This window comes from Rhodamnia argentea, chromosome 11, assembly GCF_020921035.1.
Source record: "Rhodamnia argentea isolate NSW1041297 chromosome 11, ASM2092103v1, whole genome shotgun sequence".
Classification (NCBI taxonomy): Eukaryota; Viridiplantae; Streptophyta; class Magnoliopsida; order Myrtales; family Myrtaceae; genus Rhodamnia; species Rhodamnia argentea.
Window position 1 is genome coordinate 6,831,419 of NC_063160.1, and position 18,683 is coordinate 6,850,101.

The window sequence follows — 18,683 nt, forward strand, 5'->3', positions numbered from 1 at the left end:
TCTTATTGTTTTTCAATTCGTTCCTCCATCAACAGAGAATTTGAGCATCCAACTTCGTAGAGAACGGGTACAAAGAAACAGGGAAGAACTTAGAAGAACTAGGATTTTTTTTAATTATTTTAGGAGTTTTTAGTTTTTCTCCAAATTTTGTATGGACAAAATTGCCCTTAATTTAATCGCCGGAAAATGTTCGCCGGAGAACATTTTGGTCTGCTGGCAAGCTGAGGTCCTTATTTGAGATTAATTTAGCCACTCCAAGTCTTTATTTGAGGCACAGACCACTTTGGATCCTTATTTGAGAAAGTGAGTCCACTTTGGGTCCCTTTTTGAAATTTTCTCTAAGTTGTATACTGTAATTGACCTATTCATTATAGCTAGATTCAACAATGGATCACTATACCACACTAAAATTACTTATGAGAGCGTAAAATCTATGTGGACAAGTGAGGATTAAAAGGTAACTAACTAAATTAATATGAAATCACACACTAACCCAATATGGTCTCTCCTTTTTAAGCTTAAAATAACTCGTTATGACAGAAAAATTAGACATAATAGCATGAAAAAGTGTTATATGCAATATACAATATGTTATATAAGAGAATTAATATGAATTAATGTTCAATTAATTCAAAATGTAGGATGAAATTTCATAACGTAACTTCCATTGCAACTCCAACTTCCACTTTCGATGCAAAGCAAATAACTTTACCAAGACTTGACATGCCGCGAATCATCTTGAAAAAGAGGTGTGTCTTTCTCCTGATGTTGAGTCTAGCTCATGTAGGGGTTACTTGCCTATAAAATAGCAGTCTTTCTCATCCCAGGCACATAGAGGACGCCTTTGGTCTTTGTTGGTGGGACAATAGATGGTGTTTGAAATAACCATTGTTTACTTCTTAGGGTAATCAAACTAGCTAGTCTTAGTTCTATATGTATTAGGATCCCGATTCACGGATCCCCAAGTTCTAGAAATAAAACTAAGAGGATTGAATCATTTCTTCAAACTCTTTTTCAAATTCGATAAATGTTGGTTGATCGTATATTTCATTATAGTTCTACGATTCATTATTTGACTTAAATGAAAAAGTTAGGAAGAGAAACTATTTCTGCGAATAGAAATTTTGTATAGTTATCAAACACATTCTGATTATCTAAAACTCATCTAGGGAACATAATAAAAAAAAATTAATTCTAATCAGAATCACTTTTTCGGATTAAAATTGTTGCCATGCAAGCCCTAAATACATCTCAAGAGCAAGCATTGATGGTGTTGAACGATGAAGATGGGATCAGGAGCTCGGCATTGATGAAGATAAGACTCTTTTTCCCTTTTTATTGAGAACCAGAAGAAACAAAAGCCAAGGTTTTGATTTGGCAAAAGGACACTTAGAGTGCCAATATTTGTGTACGGCGCTCACTTTAGTGCCAATATTTTTTTTTTCAGATCACTTAAGTGCCAATTCCGGCCAAACAAGACACGTATCATTTTTTTAATTAATTTTTTAATATTACGTGTGAATTTTTTTAAAAAATAAACCCACGTGTTCCACGTGGACAGCTCAACTTTAAAATACTTAAATTTTAAAAAAAATTACAATTAAACAAAAAAAAGCCTAAAAATAAAAACATAATAATAAGGAATCTTCTATTGCAGCAGCGAGGGCTCAAAGCCCTCCCCGTCGTCGCCCACCAGCCGTCGTTGGGCAAGGATGGCCACAACCAAGCCTCGCCGACCCTGGCAAGGACTAAGCGGGGGTTACCGTGGCTCGGCAACCCACTTCGGCTATCCCCCACCTGTCGCCGGCCATTACCGATGATGGTGGGCAATGACGACAAGGGTTTCCCAGCCCTAGTTGCTGCAACAGAGATTTTCCCTTTTTTTAGTTTATTTAGCTTAGTTTTTAGTTTTTTTAATTTTTTTAACTTTTGGCTTTTTTTTTATTGCTGACTTGAAAGCTCCAGTGAACTACGTAGATGCCACGTCGGGTTTTCGGCTAAGGTCACCGGAATTGGTACTGAAATAACCATTTTTCAAAAAAATTAACACTTAAGCGATTCGGAAAAAATTATTGGCACTCCTAGTGGCCTTTTGCTGTTTTGATTTCAATCCCTCTCTTGTGTACTATCCCTATTTTAGGGTCTTCGAGACGGAGTAAGATAGAAAATATTCAAAAGCTACATCTTTGGGAAAATTGTTCGAAATGTCATAAATCTGTCATATGGTGGCCAATTTAGTACTAAATATTTCATGAAGATCTACCAATTTAATCATAAATATTTCAGTTGCGCCAATTTACTCCTTCCGACGATTTGTCAATATAAACTTTTTGATAACATATCAATTTGGTCCTTTAAGTCAAAATAGGAAAAATTAATTATGCCGGTTGAGTTATAAATATTTTCACATTTTGTCAATTGAATCCATCCAATCGATTTTGGCTAAAAATTGCGAGTGTCCTACATGGCATGACCGACGTTAACGTAGATAATTCTTAATAATACTTTAATATTTTTTATTTTTTTATTTGTGTTAATTATTTTTTTCTTTTCTTTTCTTTCTTTTATTTCCCTTTTTGGTTCAAAGGCCACTAGCCGAGGGCCGGTGACCCTCGCCCGTCCCTGGGCGAACACCGCCACGCCCTTGCCTTGCCGGATCTAGACACAAAGCGAGGGTGGTAGAGGTTGCCGGCCCTTGCCAATGATCGGCAGCCCCACTTGCCCTCCGAATAGAAAAAGAAAAAAAAATATAAATAAAAAATTTGGAAAAATACTAAAATATTATAAAAAAAATTATCAATATCAGCGCCGGTCGTGCCATGTACAACGGTTGGCATCCATATCAACGATTTTCGAAAAAAATGGGCCAATTAGACTCAATTAGTAAAATGTGAAAATGTATAAAACTCAATTGACAAAATTAAACAGTTTAAGATTCAATTGATAAAAGTGTAATAGGTTTAAGACTTTTTGGACAATTTTACCTATAGTGGTGATCTAATAAGCATGGCCGGTATCATGTGTGTAACAGGCCAAGAGATTAATTCAGGCCTAGCCTGACTATTTATAAACTTCCCATATGTGCGAATTTTTACTTGAGTGATAATGAGCAGTGATTTCTCTATTTGAATGCCATAGCATCCGTTTCTCTATTTGATTGATGAGAATCTTCATTTAACAATACTAAGAGGACATAATAGAGAATGATCTAGGTCTAACAAGTTATTTTAGTGAAAAAATTGTGAATAGTTATCTAATGAAAGTACATCAATATAATCAATTTTTGAAGTTAACATTTTCATTCGTTTCATACTATCAATATAGATTCTAGCTTTACTTTAGTCAAATTTTATTTTTGACAAATTTTGTCTTTCTTTTTCAATGCTCGGTACATGCTTTCTACGAGTCTTTTATGGCTATCTAATGGTTGTGACTTTCTCTCCCCGAAGACAAATGTAGATACTCTCCATGAATGTGCGGATGATCTAAGAGAGGATCCAAATCTTCTCATGACGCTCATGAAACCCTGTTTGCCAGAAAAGAGTTAGTCTGCATTCCCCAGGAGCAGCTTCGCTGCCTTGGCTAAGAGGCTCGCAGACTAAAAGATAAGAGTACACGAGATGTACTTTGTGCTTACGGAATGAAAAGCGGATTTAGAACATTCCTCCCTCAAAGGGTTCCCTATACACTGTACCCAAAAGACCAATTGAAGAGAATCCGATCATTACAAAAGCAAGATATCTGAGTACATAAGGAGAAGATCAACCTTAGCCTATTGAGGCCAGATCTCAGCCGAACAAACTTGGCCATTGCCCCACCTTCCGAAGGGAACTCAAACAAACGGGGAAGGAAGATGGTCTCTCCCACGAGATAGAACCAAGATATGCTCGTAAGCGTACGATTAAGATATAGGCTGGCCATTAGGAAACCAACTTAGAAGTGTTAGGTCATAGGCCAGTTATTATATGGCAACACAACAGCAACCTTTAGAATACACAAGAGCCGGTTACAGATTTTATGGAGCTTCTAAAAAGGAGTACATTATCAACAACCTTCCGAAATGTGGCATAACCAGCAAAATAGAAACTTCAACATAAATGCTTGCAAAGCTTTCTAGTTTACAAACTAAAACCCCCCGAAAGAAAAAAAAAAAATGGAAGAGGCACCAAAACTTATGAAAAGGTTTACCTTGTTGTACAAGATAGAAGACGGTAAGAATACCGCTCTGATCCTTCCACCATCCAAGCCTTATCCGAGTTAGATAGAGAAAATTCATAAGCTCTCTCCAAATAAAGGACACAACTGACCAGTCAAAATGGTGTAACCTTATGAGCCAAGGTATTATCCCAGTACTTCTGGCTTCAAAGATTGCAAAGCTCAACTAAAACCTTTGTTGGTGAGTCTCCTCCTTGACAAGCCAACATCATATAACAGCCACATCCATATCTCAGTGCAAATTTTTACCTCTTAGTCCATGATATTCCAATCGCGAAGTAATGACGGTTGATCCAAATCTCAGATAAAGTGTGAAGCGGTCGCATAAAATTTTACTTGTCAATATAGCAAGAAGCATAAATAATGTACCACAACTGTTTGCCATTCTATCTTGTCAACAAACCACTGAAATGGACCTCTACGAGGCATTTGACTGTATGAAGCGCAACACCAGTGCTTTAAGATATGAGAAGGTTCTCTCATGATTCCAATATAAGATTTACCTGGTATCCCAAAGATCAAAACAGTAAGCTCAGTGGAGCAACTGAGGCATACAGGTCTACCTAAACATGCAGGTTCTGCAGACTCTGTAGGTTCTGCAGGTTGTCTCGCACATTCCTTAGTGCACATGCAGAAGTGTAATCCAAAACTTTGAACTTCGAAAATCGTATGACTTTGTTATAGCATGGTCTCATGCACAAGACATTTTCGAAGTCCTACAGATCTCCCTAGATCATACAAATCTCCATCGACATCCATTCTGTTAAAATTGACATGCAGTGATCAGCCATCATTTTCAGATCTCAAGAGGCCACTCAACTGAGATCAGATCAATTGACCCAAGGAGAGGTTTAGGACCCAAAGGTGAACTTTTAGACAAGTTTCTTGCACCAACTGAGAAGTCTAAAGACTTGTCCTTCCACAACACCTCTGACTGTTTGTTTCCTTCTCTTAACATCTTCAATATCTAATGTTCGATAAGCAAGAGCAAGTAGATACACGGCTGGGTGGAGTCTCCTGCACATAGGATGAGCATTTATAAATATGTATATAAGAATTCTACTTTCTTTGCCTGCACTTGAAAAGCCAAGCATATGATCTCACCCTACTACTCATTTGGCCATCCTAAATATTTGGGTGATGAACAGTTCAGTATAGGAAAAAGTTTGTGGATGAATAGTGCTTGATGTCTACCCCTAGGTCTCAAGTACAATGACTGAAAAGAGGCCCATTCCACATGCCTTAACAAAGACGAGCTTTCAAGTAAATGCAGGGCCAAGCTTATTTCAATTACTTTGTGGTACCCGGATTTTATCAGCTTTGAGCATCTAACCATAGAGATTAGGTGGATACTGTAAAAGCATTGATTTGCAGCAACAAAAGCATAGCGCAACTCTCTTCAGAACACATGCGCATGACAAAGCATGAAAGTTTGTGGACAAACACGAATTCTCACAACCCTCTCTAGCCCAACTAAAACAAAAGGCCAAATTTGAACTCCCCAAGAGAAAGAGAAGGCAATTGAACTCCAAATGGACACATCTTTAGCGCCTCCTAGAAAATATCATTAAGTCATCCCACTTAAAGATGCTCACTCTAGAATTGGAATTCACTCAAAGATCAAGTAAGATCCCAGCCTTACGATGGCAATTCATTGAGATGACCCTAGAATAAATCCAATTTATATTTTGGAATATGAGACTATAATCTCAAAAGAGAACATGTATGACCAGTTCATTGCAACAGGGGAACATTTTCCAATTCCTTGTGAGGCAACAATGGGGGAACAGTTCTTGTTTCCTGACGAACCGAAATTCAGAAGAGATGTGAGATAAAGACCCACATGTCAACCCTATCTTTCACTACCAGAAACGTAATGACGCTAAGCATTCAATTTTTCTCACAACTTTATCATTTCATACACAGGGATAAAATAATCCCAAATACTCTATGCTACAAGGCCCTTACAGGAGAATTCCGCTTCCAAAGTAATCCCAAATTCACCAGGAGCAAGCTTTCAAATATACCCAGCTTTCAAGTACCAATGCCTCTTTACATCTATTACTTAGAGGAGTTAAAGCTGGCAAGCAAGTTAGCATAATCAACAATGGTTGAAATGGAAAGAACAATCTGTTACCTTTCTTGGTGTTCAATAAATTAACACTGGAATAGAGAAAACTAACAAAGAAAAGTATTTAAACCAGTATCTAACGTTAGCCCTGCGATGGCTTTTCGACCATTGAGAAAGAAAAGACTAAACGTAGGTTTACTATTCCAGGATCCATGCCATGCACTTACTTGTCAAATTGTCCCTCCACATTAACACCATCCCAGTACCTCCGGGATGGAACTGTTTTTCTTTTCTCATCTCTTCCAAATGTTTCAACATACCAGCCCCCAATGTTATGCATCACACACCTTGGCTCAAACAGCCAAAACCTGTGAAAGTGTTCAACAGATATTAGGAGTAGAATAGAGTAAAAAAAATTCAGTCACACTGAAACTGAATCAATCAATGAAAGTAGAAATGCCTAATCAATCTGCGTTACTTTTGAGAACTAGCTTTTGGGATTCCAGTTTAGAGTTAAACCAATTAGTGAGTGAAAAATATGTTACCTGGTCCCTTTTCAACTTTAATTTATCATGTATGCAGAGCGCGCTGAGAGAGAGAGAAGACCATTTTAACCAATACTACTCTACTCTAAGCATTTGCTAACTAATACCCTACGCCAAATAATAAATGAATTCTCTTTTACGAAATTTCCTTCTTCCCCATGAAAACCCCAGATAAAACATTTATTCTGGTTCATTGCCACTGCTGTTCCTAAACTACTCCACATTAACGCTTCTTAGGGTAATCAAACCTGCTAGTCTTAGTGCTACAGAATCCCCTGCTCGGGGAAGGTTCATCTATCCAGACGAAGTATTTCCTCCTCTCTTATACATGACACTCTAGTCTTTAATTTCAAGTGTCTAACTGGAGATCTGAGAATGACATGGCAGAGATACTGATGTCAATCTGATTAAGCATTGGAAGAATAAGACATATCCACGGAAGAGGAGAAAATCCTTCTCTCCCAACAAGAGGCTTGAATAATCAGAATGGATATCTTGTGTATCTTGTGTACATCTTCAACAAAATCCACATGCATTGTTCATCCCTAGTTTTGTAATGACTCAAGCACAAATCCACCTAGGCCAAGCCCCCGGAGGAGTATTAAATGTTCATATTTGGAGTAATCATACAGGTCATATCTTGCGTACATGTTCAACAAACCTTCAACAAATGCAAAATTAAATTGGAAAAGGAAAAATAGGTGGTCCAAGTGTCCCAAGCCCACTAGGATCAGTTTCAAGCTTAAACAAAAGAAATCCTGAAAGGAGGTTTTAATGAATTTCTAGTGCAAAAGCAAGAATGGGACACATAAAGGTTGCAATATACTCAAATGCACAGGCATTTCTTGGCCTACAAAATGATAAGATTGCTAATGATCGACAAAGAAGAGGATGGACTTGTACAAGGATTACACATCAATTGCAAATGATTCCATGTGCCTATAAATATAGGTAGAGTTTAACATGGGATCTTGAAATAGAAAAATATTTACAAGCAAGAAATCTTACTTGCTAGGGGGTAGCCGGGCCCTAGTACTTCTGCACTCACAAATGGAAATCTTATCTCTGCATTGATACCAGTGCATATGCTTCACCTGAGAATAATCTAAATAAGACATAATGTCTGAATATTTGTTGAAATGTACAAATCAGTGGAAAGCATAACTAAAATTCCCAGGCCTACTCAATGAGTGCAGATTATAGTTTGTACTGATTTTCTAGCAAAAGTCAATGTGGCCACAGAAGAAAAATTGATAATAAATTGGTCAACGAGCTAAAATACAACCATTCCCTCAAAGTAAAGTTTGCAGCAGAAAGAGCTACCACATGGTGGAAAAGCCAGTGATTGGGACTTCCATATAGATCCTACCATCGAGAATTTAACAAAGATGTAAAAAACCAAAAACTTTGTTGTTGCAAAAAAGTCCAAGGTCAATCCATTGTAGTATTCATTACAAGGACAAAAGCTTAAGTGCCATGCATCTTTTCTGACAAGAACCAGCCACACTTGTGCTAAATTACCACACAAAGCATGCTGAATCAATGAGCTATGTTCTCTGAGCATCTAAATAATGTTAAGTCTTAAAACCATATGTATCTCTCTCTCACCCCAAATAAGTATGTTAACAGGGCTAAGTATGTAAGACCATACACATCCATCTCAAATCTCTGGTCATAAAGACATGAAAGAACATACAATCAAAATTCTCCTCCAAGTTATTCACTTGAAGTACATAAATTTATAATTAAGGAAGTCAAAAAAGACAAAAAGGAATTAGTAGTTTGGAGCATTTACAACAGCATTACCCACCTCCTTGACATTAAAAAATTTGTTGCATGCAAGTGATGACTCCAAAAAATTGCACATAGCAGAAGTTGCAAGGACGAGCTCAATCATCGACGACAAAAGATTAGTCTAAACGAAAGTAGAGTGACAAAAGGAAAGAATTTTACTATAAAGGGCACATGTAAATTTTAAGTGGTAATCAAACCAATGATGCAAACAGACCAGAAATGTTCTGTGTTTCATTATCACATGGGTTTTGGTGCCACTGCTATCATAAACGAAACATGATCCTTCTTCTCGGCTGGTCCCCAGCCCTACTATAGTTCCCAATGGAGTTGACCCAGCTCCGCAGCCTATAGAGGAAAGGTACTCTTGGCTATTATCCATCCAGTCCTTACGTGAATTGAGAAACACATATATGCGATCATCAGCATCATTGTTCCTGATTCCGTTGCAATAGCTTTGAGGAGGCAATCTTGTTGCTGTGGCCACTACTCTTCCAGATATATGTAACTCCAGGTCTTTATATGCATCAGATGCGTAATTTGTAGAACTGGTCTCTGACTGAGACATATCAGCATTTGCTTGCATTCTATAATTGATGGAAGTGTCTGTATTATTTCTCATATAACACTCACCACGACCCACGGATTGATAAGAATTTAACTTCCCATGGAAGGCAGATGCTAATTCGGGAATCTTGTTGACCAGGCAGACCATACCAAAGAGATATCGGCCTGATACCAAGTGCAATACCTCCGGAGTTTCATGAAAAGACCGCTCCTCAGCTTCAAAGCAGTCGGGAAGAAGATCCAGTGAATCAATCCAAGGACCATAATATGCTGCACGTATTGCTGAATAGAAGTCCCCTTCAAGCACATCAAAATAGCCTGTTCCAGTGGCCACTTTGTTCTCTGACAATATATCATTGATAGCATATCTATACCACTTCAACCATTCAACAACTTCCATCTCCCTGTATACTGTTGCATGCGATCTGTACACATAAGAAACTGAATACTCTCTTGAAAGTTTCTGAGTCAAAAGATACCTATCATAATGGGCCCTCTTTTCAGCATCAGAGAGAATCTGCAACTCATGGTTGATTATGCTTTAAAGTCAGGCAAGCCTCTACATCAATCGCAGAAATAAACAACAGTCATCATCAACAGGGCAACATGACATTTCTAGTCATGATATTTCTAGATCAGAAATACACCTGATGATAGCAAACATATGATGAATAAAACATACAAGCCCAAAATGCACCGTCGTATGTACAGAAATTTGAGCACAAAAAGGATTTTTTTTCCTTCTCTTGGCGTTCCATGACGGGAATATTGCATCCCGAATTCTCATTTCAGGACTTGCACTACGCCCTTAAATGCACTTAGCGCACTGAGTGCTAACATCTCCTACACATAGGACCAACTATGGTTTAAAATTGAAACCCACCGATACCAAGTCCATCCAATATCCTCTAGATGAAACTTCGATACTAAGTATTGTCAACTTTTCTGCACTACTCAAGCTTTGACCTTTTAGTTCCGAATTCCTTTTCCCGGGGGGGTGTTGTAGAGGAGTTGGGGGGTATGCTACAATTCAAGAAATGCGAGCTCCGCCGTACCAAACAACCGACAGGAACACTCGAGAATCGAATTGTTCGACCCACAGACGGTCAATTCACATACCTCGTAAGCTGCAACAATCTGAACGAACCGTTGACAAGCTTCGGTACCGTTCACCGTCCCGGCGAGGTCAGGGTGAGTTTCCTTGGCCAACCTGCGGAAGGACGCCTTGATTTCGGCGAACGAGCTGGTCTCCGGCACGCCCAGCAGCTCGTACGCACTGCGCCCGTCGAGCTCAGACCGAGTCGAGTCACCACCGGTGCTGAGCCACCGGTAGGCTCCGCCACTCGGACAAGGAGTGACGAGATTGCTGAAATTGGCGGCGAAACCCAGATGGGGTAGCTGGGGAAAGCATCGAATCAGCCGGTGACGGTGATTTCTAACGAGAGAGGCCATGATTACGGACCCCCTGCCGGTTCCTTCTTCTCCTATTTGGATTGCGAGTGTTATCGCGCGATGGCACTGAGTGATGATGAGCGACTGAGTTGGGAGGTGGGACTGAACTGCACAGCAGTGACCGATGAAGTAGCCATCAGTTCCATATTACGCGGATAAACGTTCGGACACCTTTTGCATGGTAGAAAATTTGAGTCGAGGTTACAAAATTTAAGAAAACCTGGATTTAGTCCATTTTCGAGCAACATTTAAGGTTCGACCAAAAGAAAAAAGTAACATTTTTTCACAAAAAAAAGAAATGTTACTATCCACCGCAGCAAAATTCAAAAATCGAAAATGTAAGTTTGGAATGGTAATATGTAACTTTCAAAGTTCTTTGGTTATTATACTGATGTTGCTTTCAACAATTATCCCAAAAATCGTGCCCACGCCTCGCACATGAGTGAGAGAAAAAGAGGGGGTTGCCGGTCGAATTTTCCTTGCGACAGTTTCGACTATGATTTTTTTTTTAAAAAGTATTTTAATAATATGCGGCGAGAGCGAGCCTTGCTCGAGTCCGATGATGTCCACGGTCCACCTCTGTTTCAGTTAACTGCGGTCAAGTCAAAACCTTGGGGCTGTCATGCCAAGGAGGGGGGATGTACAAATTTCTGAGAAACCCCAAAAGCACACAACATTGCAACTTGCTTGTAAGCGCAGCAATACTTCTCAATCCGTTCTTCGATATCAGTTCTGAAAACAACATTTTCTCATTGCCTTGACAGCCAATGTACAAAGACCAAATGGTTCCTTACATCCAGGTCAAATTATCAAACGTCTCATGATGCAGCGGGAAGAACAGTACAAGTAAGTTACTGATTGTTCGCAATGTGAAGTAGCCCAAAAAAAGAATCCCTCAAGACCTATACATAGATCTCCTTATTTTCACATAAACACCGGCATGAGTTGAAGCTAAATCAGGAAAACAGCATCAGCATCAACGGTAGAGACTCTCAGATCTCAGATTCTCAGCAATTTCCGTTTCCCAGCGGTCTCCATTCTCAAGCAACTTCTCCTTATCATATAAAAGCTCCTGCAAAAAGATAGAACACTTAAGAGTGAGATCATAGAGTGGAACATAGCTACTAGTTGTTCTCAGGTAACAGTTGCTCCTATACCTCGTGAGTCTCAGTTGCAAACTCGAAGTTAGGTCCCTCAACAATGGCATCAACAGGGCATGCCTCTTGACAGAATCCACAGTAGATGCACTTTGTCATGTCGATGTCATACCTGAAATATTAAAAGATACTTGTGTTGTTGGGGGGCGAGAGAGAGAGAGAGAGAGAGAGAGAGAGAGAGAGAGAGAGAGAGAGAGAGAGAGAGAGAGAGGGAGAGCATAAGGGAGAACAATCCATCACCTGGTTGTTCTGCGGCTTCCATCTTCTCGTTCCTCAGCTTCTATGGTAATTGCTTGAGCTGGACATATCTGGAAGGAAAACACACAAATGCATCAGACAGCCACCAAAACCACGAGTGGTAAAGGTTAGCCAGCACACTCGTTACATTTTCCCATGCAGAAAGAAAAAGAAATATTTTTTTTCTGACAGCCAAGATAAAAAAAAAATGCAATGATTATGTACTAGATTATTATAGCTTCCAAATTGTGCGGCATAATCAATCATCAACAGACAAATCATTATTGATGGCCAAAGGGCAACACCAGTCAGTAAAATTCCACTTAATATAAGAAACAAAACCAACTGGCTACCAACAATTAGCTGCTTTACAGCATTAACATAATTGTGCAAGACAGTGTATATGTAAATAAACACATTAAATGCAGGTATTTTTAGCTAAGACAAATAACACTCAAAAGCAGCATCGACAGCAAAGGGCTAGAGGTGCATTTGTTAATTGCTTTTGCAACAGAGAGGCAATAATGAATAGCCCCATTACTCCAAGCACGAAGAACCAATCACTGTTACAACCAACTTTGCAAATGTTCCAGACTCTCTTAATCAATTGAGCTACTTCAAACTTACAGCTTCACAAAGTTTACAGGCAATGCAACGTTCTTCACCAGTTGGATATCTTCGAAGTGCATGTTCACCTCGAAATCGGGGGCTCAAAGGTCCCTTCTCAAATGGATAGTTGATCTAAAAACAGAAAATGTATCAATACGGCGTCCAATATGATCTCATCCTTAAAATTGTGTCTATACATGGTGCTTACTGTCACTTTCGGTTCAAAGAAGTATTTGAGTGTCAGCATCAGGCCTCGAACCATTTCAGTGAGAAATAATGTATTGATGCTTCGCTCAAAAACTACAGTGAATAATGGGATTAGTCTTAACCCTGTGGAAAGAGTGGCTTAGAACCAAACAGCAACCAAAAGAAAGGTTACCAGAGCTCCAGTCCTTGGAGATTTCCCTAGCAAGTTGCTCTCTTTCTTCATCATCTGCAACACACCACCAAATGATAATGCCCAAACATAAGAACTCCTCAACAACATAAGCAAGAAATTACATGTTCTTAAAACAAAATAGTTTGGGCAAGAGGATCAAACATAATTATATGTGCACGTTTCTACAATACACTCCAAATGCGTATACTATTTCACTAACTTCCCTTAGATTTAATTTGAATGGTCTTTTTGTGGCTACATGCAAGAGATAACAAATCAATTAGCAAGTAATTAAATTAGGGAAATCCTAATTCGTATTTGTCTTGTTAGGAAATAGAGGAGGCAAACCTTTCTTAGATGAATATGAGCATGGTTTGGCACGAAGCCCATAAGGATGAAAGTTCTGCAATGCTTGCCCTGATACAACCTAAAATAATGAAGGCAAGAGAAGAAAAATCAAGCCATTAGATGTCAAAAAATAAAGGGGAACATAGCAGCAAGACAATAAAGAAACAGGTGCTCCATAAACTTGCTTATAAGGGAAAAGACAGCCAAAAGAATGCAGGCCATAGGATGCTTGAGACATACAAAAGAGCCACCACTGACATCTTTTTTTTTTTTTTTCTTGTTAACAAAAAAGTAACTAAAATCTAGATTAAACTAACCAAAACAACCAACTCAACTTGAATAAACCGACCCTTAACAGAGGGAAGAACCTCATGCAGCCAGAACACATCTTAATCAGGCAATAGTTGCATTAACTAATTTTGTGTTCCTAGCTCCGGCTTCAATCACTTTTTCAGAAATATGCTGCAGAGCCTGCATATCATTTCTTCCAAAAAAATGAAAATATGCTATTTATGGACTTCTAAAGCGGATAGATCGGGTTGGACCAAAAAAAAAAAAAAAAAAGCGGATAGATCGGCGGTTGCAATAAAGATTCAAGAACAAAGTAAATGGGAATCCAATTAACTTTCCTTAAATGTATGAGAGAATGTAATGTTCCAACCAATAGTTGCAGGTACCTCCACTTACACAGCCACACTAAACTGCATAAAAATTTGGACAGCGTTACCAGGCCAATATTTTCCACTACCTTTCTAAACTCTACCTTTTCTAATTGGTGATTTGGCAGCTACAAAAAAGGTTTTTCTTACCATACATTCAGGATAGGCCCTTAGGTGTAAAGAAGACACCACTAACTTATCCGTAAACCCCAGCTCATTATTCATTGACATCCCTGAATTATTTTACGGTTCAATGTTGTCATTTAACAAGTTTTTTTTAATTCAATTCAGTTGTTCCATTTAGATTTTGAGGCTAGCATCCAACATGTCATCAAATGGTTTGTTACCTAGCTTATGAAAGTTCTATAATTCGATACAGCACCTAATTCTTTGCTACCTAGTCGGCAGCAGCAATCTCAGATCCATTGTAAAAGCTAAGTGAGAATGCCACTGGGTATGTCCGGACGCACTCTCTGCTTCCTAATTCCTTAGCGACATATATGTGCACTTAACTTCCAAAATCCTCATTTCAAGGCATAATACATCTGTTCTAAGCAAAGTATAGATGCAATCTTCTCTCTCCAATAACTTTGCTAGATGACATGTACCTTAAACTCTTCGAACAGAATTGAGCAAATGTTTGTCCAAATAAAGGAAATTTTCATCATATCGTGTTATTTCAAACACAAAAGCTTGCAACATTTTCCAATGCAACATTCAGTTAGTTCAGATAATATAGCTGTTGGCTTCACAGTTATCCTCCACGTGCTAGACTCATTTTTTGGGCCATTATCAGACAAGCTTTCCCATTTCTTCTTGGTAATCAGCTGAAGGTGAGAAATGGCGAGGAAGAAAGAAGCAACTAGGCATCTTCTTTGAAATTGTTTCTTCGGACGAAACCAATTCATTAAAGCATCCTCTATCTTCAGTCCACTAAACATGTTACTTCGATTACATTAAAAACCAACCGCACGTCATAGAATACAGCAACTAAGTCAAACGAGCGGATTCCACATAAAAAGAAGGGACAGAAAGATTCATCGGCCCCGCGAAATTTCAAATTCATGCCGTTCCAGTCGGAATCGGAAAGCAAAAGGAGAGGGGAAACAAGAGGACATCATGCGATCATGTCTGATTAAAATAAAATAAAAACAACCAGCAAACAAGATCGATTCCAGTTCAAATACCTCATTAAATCCTTCGAAAAACAAAAATGAAAAGTCCTCTCAGGCAACCCAACCACGCGGACAAACTCGAAGCAACGCATCTCTAGATCCGCGAAAACGGAGCAAACGTCAAATTCGAAGCACCAAACTACGTGCTCGACCAAATTTCTGGGAAACGAGACAAAATGGGGAAAACGAAGAGGGAAAGTACTAGGGTTCCATCGGAACTTACGAGCTGCCGGGCCCGAAGAGCCTGGAGAGACTTGCGAGCCAAGATTGAAGCTGCCATTTGGCTGGAGCGAGTGGCGAGTGGAGCGAGAAAGAGGAGAGCGAGAGAGAGACGGAGAGAGAGTTGGGGGAAACAACGAGCTTTTTGCTCTCGCAGCAGCTACAGGGACGGGAACGCACCACGCGACTCCTTTGTGGCCGCTTGCCGATCGGTGCAAGCCGGTTCGTTCGTCCGCTGGCCCGGCCCGACTCCGATCCACTCGGTCCGGTACGGCCTATTTCGGCCCGTATGGGATGGGCTTTTTCTCCCGTACCAGCGAGATACGACCCGTTTTTCTTTGCTTTGCTAGACTTCAAACCAAAATCGCAAAGTAAACATTTTCTCTCTCTGTAGCGCAGGAAAAAAAAAAAAGCACTTTCTCTCTCCTCCCCTTCCCCACAAAATAATTTCATTTAGGCTTCATTTATTTCACTAAAAATAGCTTTCAGGAAAAGATATTTCGGATATTACCGCGTTTGGTGAACAAAAATTAAACTAGTCAAGGAAAACGTTTTTTACCAATAAAAAAAGCCTTCAAAATTGAAAAAAAAAATGATTCCCTCTTTTCGAAAAGAGAAAATTATTTTTCCCTTTTCTTTCCTTACTACACTCCTTCACATTCCTTTTCTTTTTAATTGCTTTTTTATTTTTCTTTCTCCCTCTATAGGTCGCCGCCCATGGCGATGGCCGACAACTAGCCACAAGCAAGGGATGAATCTCACCGGATCTAGCAAGGCTCGAGCTCTATGATCTTGGGCGAGCTCATCCCTAGCTTGTGGCTAGCGAGAGGACAAAAGAAACGGAAAAAAAAAAAAAAGAGGAGAAAAAAATAGAAAAAAAAATTATCGAAGAAATTCAAAAATAAAAATTATTGAAAAATTCAGAATTTTATTTAAAAAATTTACAAAAAAATGTCCATGTTAGGTCGTGCCATTTAAGATGTTCAGGTCCACATTAGTAATTTTCGATCAAACGAAGACTCAGAAAATTAAATGCTTCTTTACTAAACGATGAAAAATATTTTCCGGTTCATCTTTAGGTCTTAACTAAACACCAAAAAAATATTGTCATTATCCTAAAAAATGGCTTTTCTAAAAATAAATTCCAAAAATGACATATTTTCTGTGAAACAAATGGAGCCTTAAAATCGCAAAAAAAATTTGGTTTTTCCTCCAAAACTAAAGAAAAGGAAAATATTTTCTTGGCCTCCCAAATTCTTGACTTCATATTTCTTCTTCTCTTACGTGGCTTTGTTTTGAGATGGAATAATAGAGCACGGAGAATCGTTGAATAGACTTGTTTTCTACGCTATCTCTTCTTCCTATCACATTCCATGGGGCTAGAGATGATATTCTCATGCGACTGTCGTCGATTTAGCCTCTTATTAGAGCGCCATCGCCCGTCCCTCGACTCAGTACTATGGTCCGTATGTATGGTCGTTACTCATCGATCCTTCGGAACCGCCGATGCCGACGGCAGCCACGTCGCCTTTCACCTCTCCAAGGATCAACGTTGTGGCTCACTCAGGAGCCAGATTTTACTCTAATTTCTCAATTTGGGGCAAATCGATGCCTTTAATGATGTTGTTTGTTATGTAAATTGATGCTCTGCATACCTTTTTTAAGAATTTAGTGCCAAACTGACCTCTACGAGCGATCACTTTTTAAGAATTTGCTGTCGGACCGTGTTGGACAATTTATATGTAATGAAAACGGGAACTTTTCAAGTGATTCTGGCCATTCTAGGCGAATTTAACAAGCTCTAATTTATTGCCAACTCAGCATCGTTAGTCCTCTTCTTAAACTCAAGTAAATCCTTGTTATTCATTTACAATATTCATGGAATCAATGACTATTGAACGTCACTTTTATTCCTGATTAATTGTTTCTTAGTCCTTAATAATTATCTCATTAATCCGTTGTCATATATTTTGTCATATTATTTTCTACCATATTAATCTCCATGAAAGCAATAATTCATTCATCTTTTTATAGCAAAATTCTGATTGCAATAATCTCTCTCACTATCGTTACCATGTCTCATTTCTTAATATCTCAAAAAGTCATGGGAATATGAGTAAGCAGGAACATTTTGACATCTACAATAGCCAAACATCCTCAAGAGTTATTTGACTCAATTTGAGCCGCTTATTTTACTTTGGGATAAGTGCTTTTTTTTTTTCCTAAAACTTATCACGAAAGTGCGATTAATTCTTATTTTTCTATGGCCAGGACTTTCTCCTTGTTTTTTTTTTTTTCAAATTATCAATATTTCACTCATTTTTACACCCCATATCCTATTTTGACATTAATTGGTTAGGTTTAAAATAAGAATATCATTCCTAAAAATTTCAAAAAGTGCATTTAAGTCATAAAAATTGTCCAAAAAAAAATGCAATTGAATCATTAAGCTTTCAAAAAGTACAATCAAGTCTTAAAACTTGTCAAATTGATGAAATGAAGTCCTTACGTTGATTGCACTATTCGAAAGTTTTAGAACTTAATTGCACATTTCGAAAGTTTTAGGACTGGATCGCATTTTCGTGACAAGTTTTATGACTTAATTGCATTTTTTGAAAGTTTTATGGCTCAATCACACTTTCATGACAAGTTTTAGAACTTTTAGTGCACTTATCCCTTTTACTTTTGTATATCTTATAGCGAATAATAGGTATTAACTGCTATGAATAGCCATACTAATGAAGAGATAGGAAGAGAGGGGATCACCTCGCCGAATGCCCCGAGTTGGCCGGAACTATTGTAGGGGTTCCCCATTGAATTTTACACTAAAGGTGACGGTAGAAATGCAATTCATAATCATTGCTACCCATTTCTCACCAAATCCGATCTTTAACATACAAGCCCCCATAAAATTCCATTCCACACGATCATAAGCCTTTTGCATGTCAACTTTCAAAATCACATGGAACTTCTTCTTCCTCTTTCTGGTTCTCAATTGATGTAGAACCTCCTGGACAATTAGGGCGCGCATGACAACCATTCTGTTTCTGAAATCAATTTCTAGCAAAAAATAGTTTTTTCTATTTCTATTTCTGAATGAATTTCTAAGCCGAAAAACGTGTTTGATAAAGACATAAAATTTCTGTTTCTGAAATAGAAATTTGTTTAATAACGACATAAAATTTTTACTTCTGAAACAAAAAATTATTTGTTTTCTATTTTCAAAATTTTACTTCCAAGGACCTTTCTTTGAAAAATT

The 18,683-nt window shown here is 38.4% G+C and overlaps 2 protein-coding genes across 7 annotated transcripts; both read right to left on the bottom strand.

The window, feature by feature from the left end:
• Window positions 1–4,515: 4,515 nt before the first annotated feature.
• LOC115742135 lies at window positions 4,516–10,842 on the bottom strand. Of its 6 annotated transcripts, XM_030676253.2 has the most exons (5): window positions 10,309–10,839; window positions 8,840–9,706; window positions 7,840–7,925; window positions 6,514–6,654; window positions 4,516–5,232 (listed from the first exon to the last, which is right to left on the bottom strand). In XM_030676253.2, exons 1-5 carry the CDS (start codon window positions 10,639–10,641, stop codon window positions 5,088–5,090), a joined length of 1,572 nt encoding a protein of 523 aa, XP_030532113.1. In that variant the 5' UTR covers window positions 10,642–10,839; the 3' UTR covers window positions 4,516–5,087. The 6 variants fall into 6 exon arrangements, 3 of the variants coding, with proteins under 3 accessions (XP_030532113.1, XP_048128465.1, XP_048128466.1); XM_048272508.1 differs by lacking the exon at window positions 6,514–6,654 and having other exon boundaries at window positions 10,309–10,842; XR_007196907.1 differs by lacking the exon at window positions 6,514–6,654 and having other exon boundaries at window positions 5,161–5,232; window positions 8,785–9,706; window positions 10,309–10,841.
• A 491-nt stretch (window positions 10,843–11,333) lies between these two features.
• Window positions 11,334–15,589, bottom strand: LOC115742156 (NADH dehydrogenase [ubiquinone] iron-sulfur protein 8-A, mitochondrial). Its single transcript, XM_030676281.2, has 8 exons — window positions 15,429–15,589; window positions 13,372–13,450; window positions 13,024–13,077; window positions 12,853–12,944; window positions 12,663–12,776; window positions 12,039–12,106; window positions 11,799–11,910; window positions 11,334–11,713 (listed from the first exon to the last, which is right to left on the bottom strand). The coding sequence occupies exons 1-8, from the start codon at window positions 15,483–15,485 to the stop codon at window positions 11,618–11,620; spliced, it is 672 nt and encodes a 223-aa protein (XP_030532141.1). The 5' UTR covers window positions 15,486–15,589; the 3' UTR covers window positions 11,334–11,617.
• Window positions 15,590–18,683: the final 3,094 nt, after the last annotated feature.